The 20776-nt window shown below is 52.3% G+C and overlaps 1 protein-coding gene across 1 annotated transcript; it reads left to right on the forward strand.

Moving 5' to 3' along the window:
* The first annotated feature begins 266 nt into the window (after window positions 1-266).
* On the forward strand, window positions 267-13671 carry DNAJA2 (DnaJ heat shock protein family (Hsp40) member A2). Its single transcript, XM_054710494.1, has 9 exons — window positions 267-452; window positions 1885-1944; window positions 2237-2460; window positions 5160-5240; window positions 5477-5610; window positions 7621-7817; window positions 11949-12093; window positions 12237-12364; window positions 12899-13671. Exons 1-9 carry the CDS (start codon window positions 375-377, stop codon window positions 13088-13090), a joined length of 1239 nt encoding a protein of 412 aa, XP_054566469.1. The 5' UTR covers window positions 267-374; the 3' UTR covers window positions 13091-13671.
* The last annotated feature ends 7105 nt before the right edge of the window (window positions 13672-20776 follow it).

Below are 20776 nucleotides of genomic sequence, written 5' to 3' on the forward strand. Positions count from 1 at the left end.
AGGGGCCGTTTTCACCGTCAGCCCCGAGGGAGCCAGCCCCAGGGCAGTCGGCATCTGGGACGGAGGCTCCCAGCGCCCGGCTCGATGCTGACCGCCGGGCCGGCTCCGTGACCGCCTCTAACAGGGCGCCCCGGAGGCCGCGCGGGCCCCGGACACGGAGGAGGCAAGCGCACGCGCGCTGCGTTACACCCCCGACCCCAGCGGCCGCCGGCGCCGGGGACGGCTGCGCGCGGTGACGTCACGGCACGCCGTGCGCCGGGTCAAAGTGCAGCCCCGCCTCCGCTTTCCCCTCGCTGTCTCCTCGGCCTGCGCCGCCGCTCCGCCGCTCCGCCCGCTCGCCGCCTTCCTGCCCGAGCGCCGCCCGGCCGGCCGCCATGGCGAACGTGGTCGACACGAAGCTGTACGACATCCTGGGCGTGCCGCCCGGCGCCAGCGAGAACGAGCTGAAGAAGGTACCGGGAGCGGCCGGCGGCGGGGGTGGGGGCGCGGGCCTGCGCGGCGCCGGGGAGGCCAGGCCGCGCTCCCGGACGGCCCGCGAGCCGGTGCCGGGCCCAGGCCGGGGGGCGGCGCGGCGAGACCGGCCAGACGCGGGCCGCGGGCCGCGCGCTTCGGCCTCGCCTGACCTTGGCCGCCGGCCCCGCCCGCCCGCAGCTGCAGCAAACACAACCCACCGCTGCGCGCACGCCGGGCGCTTCCTTCCTCCCTCCCGCGGCGGGCGCCGGGGTCACCAGCCTGGAAAAACAGGTTGGACCGAGGCTCCCGGCCCCGGGAGAGACGTCCACGCCGCGGACGCCGGCGCCGCGTCGGGCGGGGCCCCGGACCCAGCGGGAGGGAGGGTCGCGGCCGCCGGCCGGTGCGGCGGGGCAGGTGGGCTGTTTCCTGGGGGCCGCGGCCGCTCCGCCCTTCCTTCCGCCCTTTCTCCCTCCCGCGTGGACTCGCGCGGCGGGGGCCTGTGTCTGGGCGCATGGTCCGGGCAGGTAACCTGGCGGTTCTGCCCCCGCTTCGGGAGGCAGCGTGGGTCCCAGCCAAACACCTGAGTGTCCACCGACTAAAAATAAATGGGAGGCCTCATTATCGCGCCGCGCAGGGCCGCGAGGCTGACAGCGCAGGATTGCACAGCACCCGAGGCGTCTGATGACACCCCACGGCATCTCCACGGGGCCCGCAGTCTCCGCACCCGCGAGCGGAGAAAACCCGCATCTGCTCCTTAGGCGGCGGGACGGGGACAGTTTGGAGGCAAAGGGACTTCCTGTTACCTTACCGGAAATGCCGGCCCATTATGTAATTCATGGGCCTGTGAATGAAGACTAAGGTGCAGGGGACCTCAGCCGCCTCCATCTAGTATGTACCTTCACTTAGACCGAGGCTCGCTCAGGTCCTAAGACCCCAGGTTAGTCCCCGGATGAAAATAAAACACGACCCGGAGCTCCTCTTGGTTTGCCCGGATGTTACAATTAGAGGATCCATCGTGAGCAGGAATTCTCACCTTGGCTTGGTTTTTAGTGACAATGTCTTGCAGTTTGTAAAGCTTTACAAACACTTCTTATCGAAGTCTTCTTGACCCTGACCCGGTTACTGCCCATCAAAGACATTGGGCAACAGCGAAGATAAGGAGTGTTTCAGTGTTTTGGGTTTTTTTTCCTGTGGCATTGTTTCATTGTTTGCATCTGGCTTCAAGCATAATTGCTGTCTGCTTTATTGTGTTAAATCAGTGAGTAAACAGTGTTAAGATGGAAAGCTGCAATGATACCAGTGAACACAAGCTCTTTTTGAAAGGTTATGATGCTTCTCAGGAAAGTGGTTAAGTTAGTACTCGCAAATCTTTAAACTGGTCTTTGTATATAACCCTCCCTTTTTTTGTTTGTTTTCTACCCCTTATTGAAGGCGTACAGAAAATTAGCCAAGGAATACCACCCTGATAAGAATCCAAATGCTGGTGACAAAGTAAGTAATTTGAGACTTTTCCCCCAAGGTTTCAGTCTTAAACTTAAGTTGCCCTCCTTGTAAAAGGAACGTAAGAAAAGTCCATTTATGCCCATGAGCCCAGTTTTTAGGTTCAGAGTATTTTGGTTTTGTAACAGGAATACTAACATTCTGGGCAGTGGTAGGTAATAAATAGGGCCAGGATCAAACCAAAGGCAGCTTGTACCTTCCAGAATTAAGTGGATTCTGGATTCCTGTAGCCTTTCTCCGCTCTTGTATTTAAAAATCTGATTGTTTTCCTTTTTCTTGATAGTTCAAAGAAATAAGCTTTGCGTATGAAGTACTATCAAACCCTGAGAAACGAGAGTTATATGACCGATATGGAGAACAAGGCCTTCGGGAAGGCAGCGGCGGCGGCGGTGGCATGGACGATATCTTCTCGCACATTTTCGGTGGGGGACTGTTCGGCTTCATGGGCAATCAGAGTAGAAGTCGGAATGGCAGAAGAAGAGGAGAAGATATGATGCATCCACTCAAGTGAATATCTCTTTTTCCTTTAAAAAAAAAAAAAGTGCTTTCCTCAAATAGTAATAGTAGAAGAGAACAGGTATCAAAAGTGTTTCATCTTTCATCAGAAAACAAACTTGTCCGTGGGCCTTACTGTCCGTATTGGGTGACAAGTTGAATTTGGTAACCTGGCTGTGTGCGTTTTGCTGCAAATCTTAAAGGGTGGTTGGTGTTGGCACTGAGTGGGAAGATGGTTTTGTTCATGTGCTCCCCAGGCAGAGTATATGATTGGCATTTCCAATGATGGAGGGTCTCCTTTTTGAAGTATTTAAATCTTCCAAGTCACTTTTTATTACAAACATCTAGCTGAGTGCCTGCCCGCCTAGTTTGTTTGCATGGTGTAGTCACTCATTGCTTGATCCTCAGTGAGAACTCTCCGAAATCGGTTTCCATGGAGCTTGCTGGCTTCAAGCCTGGCGTTAACCTGCCAACATATGAACGGGTCTGACCTTGATCTTAGACTCTGAGCTCATGAACCTGCTACAATTTGAAGCTAGCTTTTTTACTTTGCAAAATTTGTGAGGCCTTGGGTCCTGTCAGCTTTTCAAACTAATAATGGTTTTACAAGGAAATGCCAGGGACTGAATTTCCAGCACTTAAAATATTTCATATTATCTATTCATTTGAATAGATGAGAGGAAGTAAAATATAACCTGTTACATTGTTTGACTCTCATTCTTAAATTTGTATGTTGAAAGAATTTGTCCTTAGAAATGTTATCATTTGGATATTTTTCCAAGAGTAACACTTGTGCAGTATTGGTTAGTTGTTGTTTTTTCCCCCACATTTTTCTTTGACAAAGAAATGGTCTAAGGCCTGGCCAGTATGGCGCAGTGGTTGAGCATCAACCTATGAACCAGGAGGTCAGGGTTTGATTCCCAGTCAGGGCACATGCCTGGGTTGCGGGCTCTATCCCCAGTGGGGGGCATATAGGAGGCATCCGATCCATGATTCTCTCTCATCATTGATGTTTCTCTATCCCTCTCCCTTCTTCTTTGAAATCAGTAAAAACATTAAAAAAAGAAAAGAAAGAAATGGTCTGAGAAGTAAGTAAAATCAAGAGTGCTCGATTTCATGGTTCTTCAGACCTTTAAATTTTGGTTCCTAGTATGCAGCACATGCAGTTTTATTTCCTGCTGCGTTCTTTTCGCATTATTGAACATTTCCCTGTTGTGACGGCATTTCGTGTTGGGTGGCTTGATGCTCCCGCCGTGGCATTTAGTCGCTCCCCTTTCCCTGGAGGCTGCCAGTGTCTCCTGTGATCGCAGTGCTGTTGAGTATCTGTGCGCAGCGCTCCTCCTTGGCAGAGATTCCCAGGCAGGCGGCCGTGTTTGAGGCCGATAAATGCAGCCCCGTTTCCTGGTAGAAACTGCCGGTTTAGTCCCACTGGCGAGGAAGTCCAGCTTCGCAGACCATTGTCCACATTTTTCCTTTCTTGGCCACGTTTGTTGAAACGAGGACTTGTCTGGCCTCTTGGTGTGGTTTTGTGTGCTGACTGTAATGTAATAGCCACGGAGAAGCCCTACCTGTTGGTTTTCTGTCAGTGATTTGGTTCAAGGTTCTTAGGAAAAGTAAAAGGCGGATACAACCAGGGGCTTTTGTCCAGGTTGACGCTGTGGACATGGCATTACTCCGGTGCTGGGGATGTTCGGCCATCAGTGTTTCATTCTCATACTGCCTGGAACATGTCAAGTCTTAGCTTCAGATAGCAATTTTGGGAAAGTTTGAGTCCTGCAAGAGACTTACGTTCTTTGCAACATACTTCCAACTATTTTTTTGTTCCTCTATTTTATTTTTATTTTTAAAATATTTTTATTGATTTGGGAGAGGGGAAGAGATAGAAACATCAGTGATGAGAGAGAATCATTGATCAGCTGCCTCCTGCACGCCCCCCACTGGGGATTGAGCCTCCAACCCAGGCACATGCCCTGGACTGGAATCAAACCCAGGCCCCTTCAGTCCGCAGGCCGACGCTCTATCCACTGAGCCAAACCAGCTAGGGCTAAGTCATATATTTTTAATAGACTTTTTAACTCCACCCTTTTTCTGTCTTAAAACTCTGAAAATTTGGTAAAAGTTGATGCAGTTTTGCTTAGAATTCGCTGGGTTCTTTAGAGCTTTAAGACTTGTAGGCTCTCTGTTAAAAACCTGTTCCTCTCCTCCTCTCTGTCACTGTCACACGGTAGATAAGGCCACTTTTTTTCCCTTTCTCTTTTGAGACATGCACTCCGAGTGCCACCCTCAAGTTAAAATAGGACTTTATAGTCTTTCTGAATTGTCCTTGGAGGGTGCAGAGCCTTGTAGTGAAGTGAGGACTGACTGAGCCTCGCCGTGCCCGGTCTGTCCTAGAAAAGGGGGTTCCTGCCTGAGGCCAGGGGAAGGTTGTGCACTTGAGTTTGCGGTTATCAGCTTTATCAGAAAATGCAAGAGCACGCTGCTGGCCTGACCCTGGTGCTGGCTTTAGGCATATCTGTACTGTCTAGGACCATAAGACCTTTCTGATAATTCAGGCCTCCAAATAAAACCTCAGTCGGTGGCTTCATGAAAGATGTTTTTTAATTCTTTGTTTGAGAAGGTTATAGTGAAATTTGCTGTTTCGGCTGTCATTTATGCCTGTAATTTAAGAGAACTTGGCAACATTTGATTGAACCCAATTCTTTCCTCCCCAGAGTGTCTTTAGAAGATCTGTATAATGGCAAGACCACCAAACTACAGCTTAGCAAGAATGTGCTCTGCAGTGCGTGCAGTGGGTAAGTGTGTCCTGGCTTATGGCATCACTTTCATCTGTGCTCCATGGCACCCTGAGTGTCTGCCAGGTAAAAGTTGTTCTTGGTTTAAAACTCACCACCCAACACAGAACATTTCCTGATCCCTCTGAAGTCAGTTTAATTAGTCATTGAGGGGTTGGAGAGGAAGGTGAAAAGCACAGTTCCTACCTGTCTTGGTCTGTGGGCAAACATCTAATGGATGCCTTTGCTTGCTTTAGCCAAGGTGGAAAGTCAGGGGCTGTTCAGAAGTGCGCTGCCTGCCGGGGTCGCGGCGTCCGCATCATGATCCGACAGCTGGCCCCGGGGATGGTGCAGCAGATGCAGTCCGTGTGCTCCGACTGCAACGGAGAAGGTGCGTGCTGGGCTCTGCCTCCAGGCGGGGATGGGTGCGCAGCAATGGGGAGGCGCGCACTTTTTCTTTCTCAGCGTGGTTGTATCTTCCTGTTCAATAACGGAAAGCCACGGAGAGTTCTGGAAGGAAAATGTGAAAAGAATTATTCCTTCAGGCCTAGGCCCAGTGAACCCAGATGAACCATAAATGTGTATTCTGTTCAGTGAAACGTTCCTCTTTTCTAATAGCAAGAAGATGGACAAGAGGTTTTGTCCCTTCAGATTTGTAAGGTAATGTTTGATAGAGGGGGAAACAGCCAGTGTTTAGTTATCATTCTGAGAAGAGGAGGCTTACTGTGACACAACATGGAAGCCGCTGGCGTGGCTGCCTTCCGGTAGACATGACTTACAGACAGGCCTGCGGCCTTAGAGCGGTGCTGGCCAAAAGGATTTTTCTGCGATGACCAGAATGCTCTGTGTATGCCACGTCCAGAGCAGTAACCACCAGCTTCCTGTGGCTGCTGAGTTCCTGAAATGTGACTGAGGGACTGCATCTTTAAACTTACAGCCATGGCTGGTAGTGGCTCTCAGTGGCTAGCACGGGTTTAGAGCATCCTTTTCCCAGTGCTCCTGGGAGGGACGAGGTCACTTGGGGAAGCTGTCTGTTACCTTCCCCTGCGGGAGGGGCTCGGTGCGTTTCCCTGTCACAGTGGCTGACAATCCGCTGTCGAGAAGCCAAAGTTGGCAGACCTGCCCGGGTGCCATTGCTACTTGGAGAAATGGTATTTTGCAGAACATGGTTTGCAAAGTGTTCGAGAAACAGACTCAGAAGTTACTGATTATACATGTCCTCTAAGCATTGAAAGGGCCAGTCAGCCATTAGAAATGGACACTTTTTTCACAGTGTATGTACAACTTCCATTTTACTCCATTAGACACTAATCAAATGTTTCAAAGAGTGCGAGGGGAGGAAGAGAAGCTGTGCGTCCTGAGTGTGGTGTGGAGGGACTCGGGCCACTAAATGCAGCATCTAGCGGATTCCCGCAGTTGTCCTTGATCATGAACTACATAAGGGAGATCCATAGTAGGGTGCCAGTGCAGCTTTGGTCTGTGAAGTAAATGAAACTGCCAACTGTACAGTGTAATGATGAGCCATGAGGACACTTAGGTTTTTATTTGGGTTGTAAACGCATGGCACTAAGGCTGAACACAAAATGAAGACACGTTTATAGAGTCCAGCACCTGACACCCCTTGTTTGTGTGTGTGTGTGTGTGTGTGTGTGTGTGTGTTTGTGTGTTTGGAAGGGAGAGGGATAGAGGGCTGGAAACATTGAGGAGAGAGAAACATCGGCCAGCTGCCTCCTGCACACCCCCTACCGGGGATTTGCCCGCAACCAATGTACATGCCCTGGACCGGAATTGACCCTGGGACCTTTCAGTCCGCAGACCTACGCTCTATCCACTGAGCCAAACCGGTTTCGGCACACCCCTTGTTTTTTGTTTTTGTTTTTTAAATATATTTTTATTGATTTCAGAGAGGAAAGAAGAGGAGGGGGGAGAGAGAGAAACATCCATGATGAGAGAGAATCGTGGATTGGCTACCTCTTGCACGCCCGATTGAGCCCGCAACCTGGGCATGTGCCCGTGACAGAAATTGAGTCAGGGACCCTTTAGTCCACAGGCTGACGCTCTCTCCGCTGAGCCAAACCAGCCAGGGCACCTGACACCCCTTTTGTTCCCAGGCCCTCGGCTTTGTTTTCACTCCAGGAAGAGAGTCAGAACCTGGAAGGGCTTAAGGCACATTATGCTCGGAAATGGAGGAGGCCTGGGTAGCTTGGCCCTCGGGGAACCAGCAGTGAGGTGTGAGCTTTTGAGATTAAGAATGATTCTTTAGGTGGCCTTTGCTTTTGAGATTAAGAATGATTCTTTAGGTGGCCGTTGAAGGAGTTCAGAAAATGTCTTTAATGAATAAAGGTCTTAGCAAGAACAGCTGAGTCATCTCACTGGAAGCTTGAATGGCCTCTCTTCCCAGGAGAGGTCATTAATGAGAAGGACCGCTGTAAAAAGTGCGAAGGGAAGAAGGTGATTAAAGAAGTCAAGATTCTCGAGGTCCACGTGGACAAGGGCATGAAGCACGGCCAGAGGATCACGTTCGCGGGGGAAGCAGACCAGGCCCCCGGCGTGGAGCCGGGCGACATCGTGCTCTTGCTGCAAGAGAAGGAGCATGAGGTAACTGCCTTGGTGTTCTCCTTATTCAGGGCGGGTGTGGCGTGCAAGGTGCCGGTCAGGTGCAAGGTCCTTTCCTGGAGCACCCTGCGCACCGTGAAGCACCCACTGGTCTGGCTGAGGTGTGGGGCTGGCCCGGTTAGCCGGCCGGAGCCAGGTGTGGCCCCACCTTGGTGTTGACTAGCACTGTGACTTATCATCTGGTGGTCTCTGTCCCGTCCCCCCCCCCCCCCATGTCTGAAAGCGAGGGCCCGGACCAGAAGGCTGAAGGCAGCTCCCTTTCCCTGTGGAGGGTGAGGGGTGAGGGGTGGGGGGTGGACAAGGCTTCAGTCCTCAGTGCTACTCTGTTGACTGGTTTTACACACTGGTGCCAGGTGAGATTCTCTGGAAAGAAAAGGTTCTGCAGTTGAGCAGTTTTTTACTTTAAGTTTCTGATTGAAGTGTATTGTATGTTATGTACAAGGCAAAATTAACTGGTCCACACTGTGGTCTAGTGTGTGGTACTTGGGTTGTGCCATTGCGCCTGTATTTAAGGTGCTGTGTGGTGTACTGTAGACCTTTATTCGTGAAGAATAGATCAAGCTATTTGTGCAACAGCCCTTTAGTAATCACCCAGGTTCTTTAAAAAAAATTTAATGTTTTTTTAATTGATTTCAGCGAGGGAGAGGGGAAAGATAGAAACATCAGTGATGAGAGAGAATCACTGATCCGCTGCCTCCTGCACGCCCACACTGGGGATCGAGTGCGAAACCCGGGAATTGAACTGTTCATAGGTTGGTGCTCACCCCTGAGCCACAATGGCCGGGCCCCAAATGCTTGGCTGTAGAAGCATTTGACAGGGCTCTGGCTTTGTCCTTGGTCACATTGACTCAGTTCCAATGGAAGTCTTCACAGGTCAACCACCTTCTTAGTTTGCACGAAATTTTTCTCCCATTTGATGGTGATTTCTATCGATAAAGTTTTTTAAATCATTTCATCAACCCAGTAGAGGGTGAAGCCGCATGGCGATGCAGATTCTGGGATGTGACTGGGTTCCTTCCCTCGCTGGGGGAGTTGCTACCCAGCCTTTCTCAGGGGTGTCGGTCAGGCTTCTAGCCTCGGCGAAGCTGTGGATTGCTCTCTACATCTCGGCCCTTTGTCGATATTGCCAAGCTCACAAAAAGCGAGGATCTCTCAGGTTGCTGAGAAATAGTAATTTCTAGAGTTCTGCCTTAGGGTCTCGTAGGTGGTGGGAATATTTGTAGCTCTTTTACGAGATTCTCTGTTCACTGGCACTGTGTTCAACCTTGCCTTCCTTGCACAGCACCATACAAGGCATTAAAGGCACAAAGATAGAAAGATGGCCAAGGAGTTGAGATGGTCAGAGTCCGCTTGGGCACAGAGCAAAACCAAGGAGGTTGTAAGATGGTGCAGCTGTGTGTGGTGCACGGGAGAGTGGGGGCAGTTAGCATGTGGTGTCTGTGCTGCGGCAGGAGGGTGGCGAGGAAGTCGGAGGGGAGTAGGAATGGTGGTTTGGTGTTCTGGCATGTCGGACTGACATGAGACCTTGTTCCCTAAGTTCAGCCTTTACTGTGGCATATAATTCAATGGGGATTTAAAATGGAGGTCAGTGGACTTGGAGACAAAGGACTTCAGTCAGTTCTGACTCCCGTGTACCAGCGTGGGCCTCCCTGGGCTTGGCTCTACTGGACTCACAGCCTGTCCTCCCTCAGGGCGGTCATCGGGCTCAGGAAGGCGATGCCTGAGCTGCCTCCCTGTCGGGGCCGCGGGGAGGTGTCTGAAGTCATCGCTGTGGCTCGTTGGCAGCTGTGCAGTGCGTGGCTTTCCAGCAGACGGCGGGCGGTCCCAGTGGCTGCTGACGGGAGATGGCCAGGCCAGCGTGGGAGCTCATCTGGGGAGGGCAGGCGGGTCCTCCTTGGTTTTGTGACAATAAATTTGAGCCCAAGGTGAGGTGTGGGCAATTGTTTTTGTTTTTAATGTTTTTTATTGATTTCAGAGAGGAATGACAGGGAGAAAGGGAGAGAGAAACATCAATGATGACAGAGAATCATGGATGGGCTGCCTCCTGCATGCCCCACGCTGGGGATGGAGCCCACAACCCGGGCCTGTGCCCTGACCGGGAATCGAACCTTGATCTCCTGGTTCATAGGTCGACGCTCAACCCCTGAGCCACGCCAGCCGCACTGGGCAATTGTTTAATTTCTACCACTGAAAACGTTCTGAACCTTCTGAAGAAAACTTGACTTGTTTGAACTAGTTCATGAAAAATCTTGTACTTTGTTTTTCTTTTGTGTTCTTCACTCCCAACTCCCGTGCTGAAGTAATGGTGAGGCCATGCGGTTAGGGTGGGTGTGTATCTGAAGCAGTATGTAAATCTCCTGAGGAAAGCACTTGCTGCTGGGAGTGCTGCACATCGTGTGTGTTCGTCTTTGTGTGTGTGTGTGTGTGTGTGTACACATGTGTGCACATGTGTGCACGTGCGTGTGCTGGTGGCCTAGCTGCCAAGGTGCATTTGCACAAAGGACCGTAGGATCTGGTGATGCTAGCCCTCCTCTGTGTTCATTTTTTAGACGTGATTGTCGTTTTAAGTGCGTTGCTATCTTGTTCTTGGTAGTTTCTCTTCATTAATCCTGTTTTTCAAAAATTTCCTAATTCTTGCTTGTGTATTCTCTGAGTTTTAGCATCAAATTGGCTAGCCTAACCACCCCCACCACCACCCCAAAAAAGCCAAAAAACTCTGAGACCATTTTTTAAAAAATATTTTATTGATTTTTTACAGAGAGGAAGAGAGAGAGGGATAGATAGTTAGAAACATCGATCAGCTGCCTCTTGCACACCCCCTACTGGGGATGTGCCCGCAACCAAGGTATATGCCCTTGACCGGAATCGAACCTGGGACCCTTGAGTCCACAGGCCGACGCTCTATCCACTGAGCCACACCGGTTTCGGCTGAGACCATTTTTTATTGGAATCACATCAAGGTGAGCCCTCCCGTCCAAGACACCCAAGAGCAGCGCCCCCTTCTTGTCCCTCCTAGCATAGCTGCTTTTTTTTAAAGAAGTGCCCTCAGGTGGGCTGCTTTGGCTCACTGGGAACGCAGAGAAAAGGGGGCCTTGAAAGCAGGTTCAGGGGGTGAGCCTAGAATGCGCTGCCGCTGCCCACTGGCTCTAAGTCTCGGATGGGGAGAAAGGAGGGAGAGTGCGCCGACGCAGCCTTAACTGAAGGCTATGTCGTTCAGAATGGTCCGTTCCCGGCTGCGGGCCTGGACCACTAGTCGGGGGGATGGGGGATGGGGTGAGGTCAGCTTTCCTTCTCGGGCAGCTTTGGGAGGAGGGTTTGGGGCAGGGGCTGTCTTGCAGGTTCCTCTCTTCTCTGAACTGTCCGGCATTCTTTGGAAGAGAGACTAGTATTGAAAAAAATCTAGGCGACCTTTTACTGCAGTTAATTTTATTAAATTAAATTTCAAAAGTTAAGCGTCTAGATATTTGTGAACTCTCGTAAATAAAGCTGCAAGGCAGGCATGTGTGCAGTTGGATGGGTTTTCCTACCGTTGAAGCTTGGAGACATTATTGATGTTGATGGAGTGACCTTTGCACTCGTTGCTGAGTCCACGGGTTTATTGTTGATTTGCATTCCTCTAAACAGGATTGGAGTTTTAGGTGAGAGGAAACTTGTTCATACATGTGCGAAGTGATGCATGGTATTTAAGCGCCTTCATTGGCTGAGCATTGCTGGTGGAACTGTTTATGTTGAACTTGGCCCTCCCTTGCCCTTGTTTGGATCGTATCTGGGGAGCACTCCGGGGGCGAACCTGCTCACAGAATCCCGCTGGGCCCTCTGCACCCTTAGCTCGGAGCCGGGCCAAGAAAGGGGCCTCAGGGCACGCCTGCTTGTTTCTGTGGCCTCGGCTGTGACTTAGGTTTGAGCCATTCCTCCCAATTCTAGGGCTTGCCTGGTAGGAGTTTCTGGCATGTTACTTGAGAATGGCTAAGTCTTCCTACATAAATAAATGTAGGTAGGGGTTGGGGATGGGCTTTTGCACTGGATGGTAAAAGGGAAGTTTTGAAGTGGCTTCGTGGCACAGAGCACAGCAGGTGGCTACGTCCTGAGATGTGTGCGCGGCTCTCCCCGCAGGTGTTCCAGCGAGATGGCAACGACCTGCACATGACGTACAAGATCGGCCTGGTGGAGGCCCTCTGCGGCTTCCAGTTCACATTCAAGCACCTCGATGCCCGTCAGATCGTGGTGAAGTACCCGCCCGGCAAGGTCATCGAGCCGGGTGAGTCTCCGCCCTGAGGCGGCTCCCTGTGCTCTGGGAAGTCGTGGTTTCCAATAGTAGGGACTCTGGAAAAGAACATTACTGAGCACTCTTCTTCTCAGATAAAGTTCTTACACTTTCCCCACGGCTTGCTCAAATAATAGGGTGCGTCCGGGTGGTTCGAGGGGAAGGAATGCCGCAGTATCGTAACCCCTTTGAGAAAGGCGACCTGTACATCAAGTTCGACGTGCAGTTTCCTGAGAACAACTGGGTCAGCCCCGACAAGCTCTCTGTAAGTGTCCCTGGCTTCAGAACAGGTGCTGCCTTCCAGGCCGATACTAGTTGAGTTTCTTTGTCACCTTCCATTTATTTGTGGTGCCAATATGAGGTCACCAGATGCAAGCGCTTCTTAAGTCTGAGATCAGTGGCTGTCCGGTTGTTACTGAAATGAGGATTGCTGCTGTCCGTATCCAGGGGCCGGGGTTGGTGGTAAAGTAGAGGCACTGGGTGTTTTGTGCTGGTGGGAGGGGGGAGTCGGGGAGGGGAAATTCCCTGCCTGAAGGAGGCACCCCCAGCCCAGCCGGCTGGCTCTTCGTGCTGGAAGGCGTGTCTGCGTGTCCCGTGTTTCAGAGTGGGCAGATGCTGGCTTGTTTTCTGAGCAGCAGAGGTCGCACAAAAGATGTCTGCAGGTGTGGCCTGCGGTCTTGGCTGCTCACCGGGCAGCGCTGCTCACCGGAAAGAAGCCCGCCCCTTGGGCTGTGTGTGGGCAGGGGGTTCCTGCCGACGTTGACAGCCGACCTTTTTTGTTTGTTTCGTTTTAACGAAGGAACTAGAAGACCTTCTGCCATCCCGACCCGAAGTCCCGAACATCATCGGAGACACAGAGGAGGTGGAGCTTCAGGAATTCGACAGCACTCGGGGCTCGGGAGGCGGGCAGCGGCGCGAGGCCTACAACGACAGCTCCGACGAGGAGAGCAGCAGCCACCACGGCCCAGGCGTGCAGTGTGCCCACCAGTGAGCCGCACGGCGCCGGCGGGTCTCCTCCGCGTGCCCGGTTGGTCGTCAGCGGCCCAGCCAGAGGGTCTGTCGATCCGAATGAACTGATGGATATTTCCTGGTCTATGTGTAACTTTAAAGTCGGTATAGTATCTACAGAGTGTATAATTTAACTAACCACAGAGCTCTGCATCTTCGTCTGACTGGTCTGTGGAGAGGAGAGCACTCGAGGAGGCAGGACTGACACGTGTTCCCAGGCCGCCTGGTCTGTGCACGGTTTCTATCAGTTCCGAATAGATTTTTGTTCCATGTTTGCACCTCGAAGCCCACGTTGTAAAGTCTGTCCAGTGTGTCCTGGAGCTTGTGTTTGGCTGCACCTGCATCCTAAGCTGCTACAACCAGAATAAAGAGTTTCCGAGCCTGCGTCTCGCTTAGGTGCATGGGCGTGGGCTTGGCACACAGAGGGCGTGGAGCTGACTGGGAACAGTGGGAATGACATCAGCGGTGGTTGTCATGTTGTTGGTTTTTTTCCTCTTTTTCTTGTTTTTATCATCTTGTGAAAGGTTTTGAAACTCGGTAATAAAAAGCAGTTGGTGTAAATTATTTTTGTGTCACATTTTTAGGAGGAAGAACACATTTTTTAAAATTTATTTTAGAGAGAGAAAGGGAGAGAGAAACATCAATGTGAGAGAGAGAGAGAGACATTGATGGGTTGCCTTCCATGCCAGCCCTGACTCTGACTGGGGGTGGAGCCCACAACCTGGTATGTGCCCTGACCAGGAATTGAAGGTGCCACCCTTCAGTGCATGGAATGAAGCTCCGAGCTACCCTGGCCGGGGCAGCAGGAAGAGCGTATCTTGAACTGTCAAATGGATCCTTGAACTGGAGAATGTATTCTTGGTTCTGGCTCTTAAGCAGCCCTTAAAACCTAGGCCTGACGCAGATGCTCAGGCGCACGCCCATTTGATCGTTTTACACCATGAATGGAAGTTTGTGACTTTGGTAGAAACAGGCTTTATTGGCTTCCCTTGATGCTTTGTAGAATCCAGGACATCGGAGTTACCCAACTCCTCAGTTAGGGCCCTGCGCATTGGGGCGACATAGCCTCTGTACCCCACCATCGCCCCCTTTTAAAAGCAAGGAAACTGCAAATCAATATTAGAACCATGTCCGCATAGAACCTGATTTCATTAAATGTTAAGTTAAAGATTCTGTCTTCATCAGGCTGAGTATTGAGATGGGGGGATTGATGAGATGGAGGATGGACCTCCCTGCTGTTTCACAGAAAAGCAGGCCCGGATCGGTGTGAGAACAGCCGGGCCAAACCACTGTGTGAAGGGCGCCGTGTTGCCCTTCCCACCTTTCTCACGAGGACCTTTCCCTTCCCAGGACACACTTGAATTTGAAGGAGGAGAGCCCTCCGCTGTACACTTCACATGTGTGAGAGAACAGAGGAGGGAAACGGAAAGGGAAGTTTTTCACGTGATGCCACCCCTGACCTAAATCTAACGCGCGCGCAGTCTGTCCTAGGTCCGCCAGAACCTGAACAGGCAGCAAGGTGTCCCGGCGTTACGGTCCTCTCCACTCTACCTCCGTTGTACAAAAACGATTTCACAGCCGGCCTGGCGAGACAGCAGCACAGTTTTGTATCTGAGTTACTTCCCCACGCACCACTTGAAGAGTAAGAAACGCAGTGGCAATATGCGGTTTTCGCCTTTCCAATAAAGGTTTATAAACTGGTTCGTGTGGTCTTCCTTTCTGCGCAGGTGTTTCTGACCGAACCACACGGAAGCGGGTGGTAGGCCGCGTTCGGATCTTATTTCCCGCGGTCTCGTTGCACTTCGCAGAGCTGTCCAGAGGAGGGGCCTTGAGAGCGTCACCCGCACAGTGACTCTCCCGTCAGAAGTAGTATCACATATTCCGTCCAATAGGCCTTTAAAGGGGTGCACCTCGGGGCGGGGGCCTTCTCACGAGGACCTTGCCCTTCCCAGGACACTTGAGTTTGAAGGAGGACATTCAGAACCTGGCAGCCTTCACCACTCTCCCTCTCCAGAACATTCCACCTCGAAAAGGGACCCGTTAGCATTCGTGCTCTGGCCCCTTCCCCGGTGCAGTCGCTCATCTGGTGTCTGTCTCTCAGGCCGGGCTGATTTTGGACTGTTGGTATAAAATGGGGTTCTTTTCTTATTTTTTAAGTCCATCTAAGAGTATGTTTTCCATTAATCTTTAGAGAGAGGGAGGGAGGAGAGGAAGAGGAACACTGATGTGATCGCCCTCCCCACACGCCCAACGGGCCGGGGGTCGAACCTGTGACCCATCAGTCCACAGGCTGACGCGCTGACCACAGTGAAACCGGCCGGGGCTCCAGTGGGATTCTAACTTAGTCCATGTCCAGGGCTCGTCCCTGACAGCACAGTTCTGACTTTGTATTGCCAGGTCACACTCGGGCACAGGCACGCGCACGCCTGCTCACCGCTCGGCGCCGGTGGACAAGAGTTTTCCATTTGGGATCACGCTATGAACATTCAGAGTTTTGTGTGGGCGTCTGTCCAGTTCTGGGTAGATGCCGAGGAGTGCAGTGACTGGCTCCCCTGGTAACCGTCTAATCCTTTGCCAAACTTCTAAAAGGCCGCCCCATCGGACAATCCTACCAGCGGTGGAGGAGAGAATTCGTTCTCAACTGCCCGCGTGGACCCTCCTGAGGACAGCCTTTGCGGTGGGGGAGGGGTTGAGATCTGCATCTGCCTAATGACGAATGACACGCATCCGCCATGTGCTCACTGGCCACGTGTGTACCTTGGGAGCAGCGTCTGTTCACAGCCTCCGCCGTGTCACTCAGGCTGTCTCCGTGTCCACCTCCCTCTGCTGCAGGTGCCGTGTTACGTCGAGCCTTCCCTGCGTGGGCGCCGCCTGGCTGGCATGGCCCTCAGGCCGTGCGGGGTGACCTAGACAAGGCTGAGGACGACTGTCAGGTATGGCGTGGAATGCTCCCGCTAATGTCCACGTGGGAGTGGCTTCTAACCGCCCCACCTGCCAGACTCAGCGCAGCTGTTTCAGTGAAACATCCAGAAACCTTGCCCAGCACCTGCCAATCATTCTTTTAGTTCAGGTCCAGTAAGAGAATTGGTGGCCCCACCACGTGGGGAACAACCGTGGACTAGTGTGCAGTGCTGAGTATCGTCTTTCTCACCTTTTTAAATGTTATTGTTATTAGTTGTTAGTCCTCAGCCTAGGATATTTTTCCTGTTGGTTTTTACAGAGAATGGAAGGGGGAGGGAGAGAGACGCATCGATTGGTTGCCTCCCGCACACACCCCGACTGGGACCGGGGTCGAGCCTGCAACCCAGGTACATGCCCTTGACCAGAACAACCCACAACCCTTCAGTCTGCAGGCCAACACTGTCCACTGAGCCACACTGGCCAGGGCTGTATATATTCCCTAATTTTCATCACCATTCTTGTCATGTTTTTTTTATATATATATATATTTTTATTGGTTTCAGAGGAAGGGAGATAGAAACATCCATGATGAGAGAGAATCATTGATCGGTTGCCTCCTGCACGTCCCCACCTAGGGATCCAGCCCACAACCCAGGCATGTGCCCTTGGCTGGAATCGAACCTGGGATCCTTCAGTCCGCAGGCCGACGCTCTATCCACCGAGCCAAACCGGCCAGCGCAGCATATGTTTGATTTGCAAATATTTCTCCCATTCTGTGGGTTGCCTTTCTTAATGGTCTTTTAAAGCACAAATGTTTTTAAAATTTTTGAGAACGTCTAATTTATCAATTTTATTTCTTTTGCTCCTTGTGCTTTTGGCACTACATAAAGCATTTTACCCTAAAGCCGTGGCCCGGAGCAGGCCTGTGCTCACTGGAGTAGCTTTTTGTTGTTGGTGCTTTCCTGGGGGCACAGCCCTGTCCCCGGGGAGGGGCTGGGCCCTACAGCCCCGTCTGCTGACGCCACAGGAAGCCCCTGTTCAACAACTACCCATCGGGCTCAGGGTTCGGTCCCAGGTGCTGATCACACCCACCCGGTGATGTGAGACAGCCACGCCGCTGCGTCCGGCCGCGCGGCAGGACGAAGTGCCGCCTCCACCTCCGCAGCCGCAGCACCGAGGAGTGGCCGGCCCGGCGGCTGAGTGCTCCGTGTTCCGTGTCACCTCCCCGCCCTGCCAGTGCCCGGTTCACAGGCAAGTATTCGGTAAGAAGGCTTCCAGAGAAGCCACAGGCCAGGAAGCGAGGGAGAAAGTGTCCCAGATCAAGTCCAACCCCAAGGCCCACACTTCGAGGACGTCAGCAGCCCCAGGAGAGCTGCTCCCTTCTCCACGCTTCCAGCACAAGGCCCGGGGGAGCTCAGTGGCCCGGTGTCCGTCGGCCATCCTAGAACCCGTCACCAGGGTCAGGCTCACCAGGCCTGGATCCCACATCCAACCGTTCTCACCTCAGTGCCCGCGTTTACATGAAGAGCAAGCATGTCAAACTCAAAGGCTAACCCAGGCCAAGTAAATAAGGCATGTGGCCCGTGGTCCGCGAGTTTGACATGCTTGATGCAGAGGGGCCTTGCTTTGGAAGGGGACACACCTTAGGTGTTTGAGAGAGATCCATTGTCAGCATGGGGGGAGCAGGGAGTGGGGCCTCTCCTTTCCCACTGCCATCTTTATATCTACCCTGAGTGGCCAGATTATGATGATCTCTGAACGCATAATAATCTGGCCACTCAGTGTGTGTGTGTGTGTGTGTATATATATATACATATTAGAGGCCCAGTGCATGAATTCGTGCATGGGTGGGCTCCGGCCAGCCTGGCCAGGGGGAGGGGACATGGACAGTTGGCCAGCCTGCCTGCTGGTCGAACTCCTGGTCGAGGGGACAATTTGCATATTAGCCTTTTATTATATAGGATATACACTGAGTGGCCAGATTATTATGCGTTTAGAGATCATAATAATCTGGCCACTGTGTGTGTGTGTGTGTGTGTATTACCTAATAAAAAGATAATATGCAAATTGACCGTACCATTGACACACCCACAAGCCACACCCATAAGCCAATCAGAGCAAGTATGCAAATTAACCCAATCAAGATGGCTACAGCCACAAAGAGCAAGGTTTCCCAGGTAACAGAGGAAGCCAAGCTTTCCACGAGCTGTTGCAGGCCTAAGCCTCCACTCAAGCTACAAAGTTTCAATTATAGAAGGTAAACAAATTCAAACAGAAATGGCGGCAGAATGGAGCTTGAGAGAGCAGGCCAGGGTTGCCGGTGGCAACAGGGGAAGCAAAGCTTTCCACACACCCTGTCCGGGCCCAGCCTCCGCTTAAGGCTACAAAGTTTCAATTATAGAAGGTGAATTAACTGCCACAGAAATGGCTGCTGGTGGCGGAGGGAGCAGCAGGCTTGGCTCCACTGCAGGCTACAAAGTCTCAATTGTAGAAGGAAAATAAATTCCAGATACCAGGGCCTCCGCTTAGGTTGCCAGGGGGCGTGGCTGGCCTGCAAACCACCACAGGCCCCTCGCTCAGGCCGCCCCACGCCCCAAGGGAATCCCCACCCTGATCTGGGACACCCTTCAGGGCAAATCAGCTGGCCCCCACTCCTGCACCAGGCCTCTAATAAAAGAGTAATATGCAGATTGATCATCACTGCAACACACAATATGTCTGCCCCCATGTGGTCAAAGATCCTGCCCCCATGTGGACACAAGATGGCCAGCAGGGGAGGGCAGTTGGGAGGCACCCGGCCTGCAAGGGAGGGCAGTTGAGAGGGACCAGGCTTGCAAGGGAGGGCAGTTGGAGGTGATCAACCCTGCAGGAGAGGGCAGTTAGGGGTGACCAGGCCAGCAGAGGAAGGAAGTTGGGGGCAAACAGGCTGGCAGGGGAGCAGTTAAGCATCAACCAGGCTGGCAGCGGAGTGGTTAGGGGGTGATCAGGCTGGCAGGCAGAAGCGGTTAGGGGCAATCAGGAAGGCAGGCAGGCAAGCAGTTGGGAGCCAGCAGTCCTGGATTGTGAGAGGGATGTCTGACGGCCCGTTTAGGCCCGGGATTGGGCCTAAACAGGCAGTCGACATCCCTCGAGGGGGTCCCAGATTGGAGAGGGTACAGGCTGGGCTGAGGGACAACCCCCCTCCGTGCACGAATTTCGTGCACCAGGGCTTCTAGTGTGTGTGTGTGTGTGTGTGTGTGTGTGTGTGTATGTGTGTATATATATATATATTTTTTAACTATTTCAGAGAGGAAGGGAGAGAGAGAGAAACATCAATGATAAGAGAGGACCATTGATCGGCTGCCTCCTGCACGTCCCCCACTGGGGATGGAGCCCGCAACCTGGGCCTGTGCCTTGACTGGGAATTGAACCGTGACCTCCTGGTTCATGGGTCCACCCGCAACCACTGAGCCTCCCCGGCCGGGCTCCACTGCCATCTCTGAGCAGCAGGAATGTTGGGAGGCTGTCCCGAGAGCCCCCTTCCTGACAAATGCGGGGCAGCAGCAGGCCTGAGGCCACCTCTGGGGCAAGTCAGTTGTTCAGTATCTCCCTTTCCTTCCCTGCGCCCAGGGATGGAGTCACGGCCAAAATAACCACCAGGCTGCATGCAAAGCGAGAGCGTACCAGGAAGCATGGCTTGACCGCGGAAACCTGCCCAGCCAGTAACACAGCCAGTAAGGCCGACGGAAGTAGGTTCTCCCAACAGCACCCGTGTGCACATCCACCCTCCCCCACCCACCGCAGCGCAGTCTGGACTCACATAATTGGCATCCGTGCATGCCTAGTTAGCCCACACTGCCTGTCTTAGCAAGAGGCATGGGTGCCAGGCATCGCTTAGGAGCTGTGTGTCCAGGTCTCATGACAAAGCTGAACTACCACAGTGCAGATGGGCCCGGCTGCTGAGCTAGATGGCATGTGTTTGCTTTTCAATGAAACCCTGCCACGCCCTGGCCAGGTAGCTCAGTTGGTTAGACCAGTGGTCGGCAAACTCATTAGTCAACAGAGCCAAATATCAACAGTACAACGATTGAAATTTCTTTTGAGAGCCAAATTTTTTAAACTTCTTCTAACGCTACTTCTTCAAAATAGACTCGCCCAAGCCATGGTATTTTGTGGAAGAGCCACACTCAAGGGGCCAAAGAGCCGCATGTGGCTCACGAGCCACCGTTTGCCAACCACTAGGTTACAGCATCAAACCAATACACCAAGGTTGCAGGTTCAATCCCCGGTCAGGGCAGACAATCGAGTGTGTAAATAAGGGGATCGGTAAGTCAATGTTTCTCTCCCTCTCCCTTCCTCTCTCTAAAATCAATAGAGGAAACAAAATCAAAATAAATGAATAAATTACTGCTGCTGGGGATCCCATTGGTGCTTGAACATTTTTTTCAATCTGGAAACTTCCTTTCTCGTAGGGATAGGATGGCTGTGCACAAGATCAACACAAGGATGTTCGTGGAGAGAGGGACGGTGACTGTGAGGAAGGGGACGTTACCCGGACACCCCCCATACATCTCATCGTATCCCTCCGATGCCCGGTATGTAGCTGTTAAAGAACAATGTTGTGAAGTGCTTTATGGCATGTTACATAGAGCATGCATCCGTGTGCTGCTGCTTTTAAGACACATGCCTCCCTCGCGGTGCTGAGAGCGAGCGGGCACGCGGAGTCGAAAATAATGATGTCCTCTGCGTTCGAGGCTTACGGTTGTTTAAATGTTTTTAGGACGAGCCC

This window comes from Eptesicus fuscus, chromosome 21, assembly GCF_027574615.1.
Source record: "Eptesicus fuscus isolate TK198812 chromosome 21, DD_ASM_mEF_20220401, whole genome shotgun sequence".
Classification (NCBI taxonomy): Eukaryota; Metazoa; Chordata; class Mammalia; order Chiroptera; family Vespertilionidae; genus Eptesicus; species Eptesicus fuscus.

Coding starts and splice junctions, on each gene's coding strand:
- DNAJA2 (XM_054710494.1), top strand. CDS start 375: ATGGCGAACGTGGTCGACACGAAGCTGTACGACATCCTGGGCGTGCCG. Junction 7,818..11,948: donor TGCAAGAGAAGGAGCATGAG/GTAACTGCCTTG, acceptor CTCTCCCCGCAG/GTGTTCCAGCGAGATGGCAA. Junction 12,094..12,236: donor CGGCAAGGTCATCGAGCCGG/GTGAGTCTCCGC, acceptor CTCAAATAATAG/GGTGCGTCCGGGTGGTTCGA.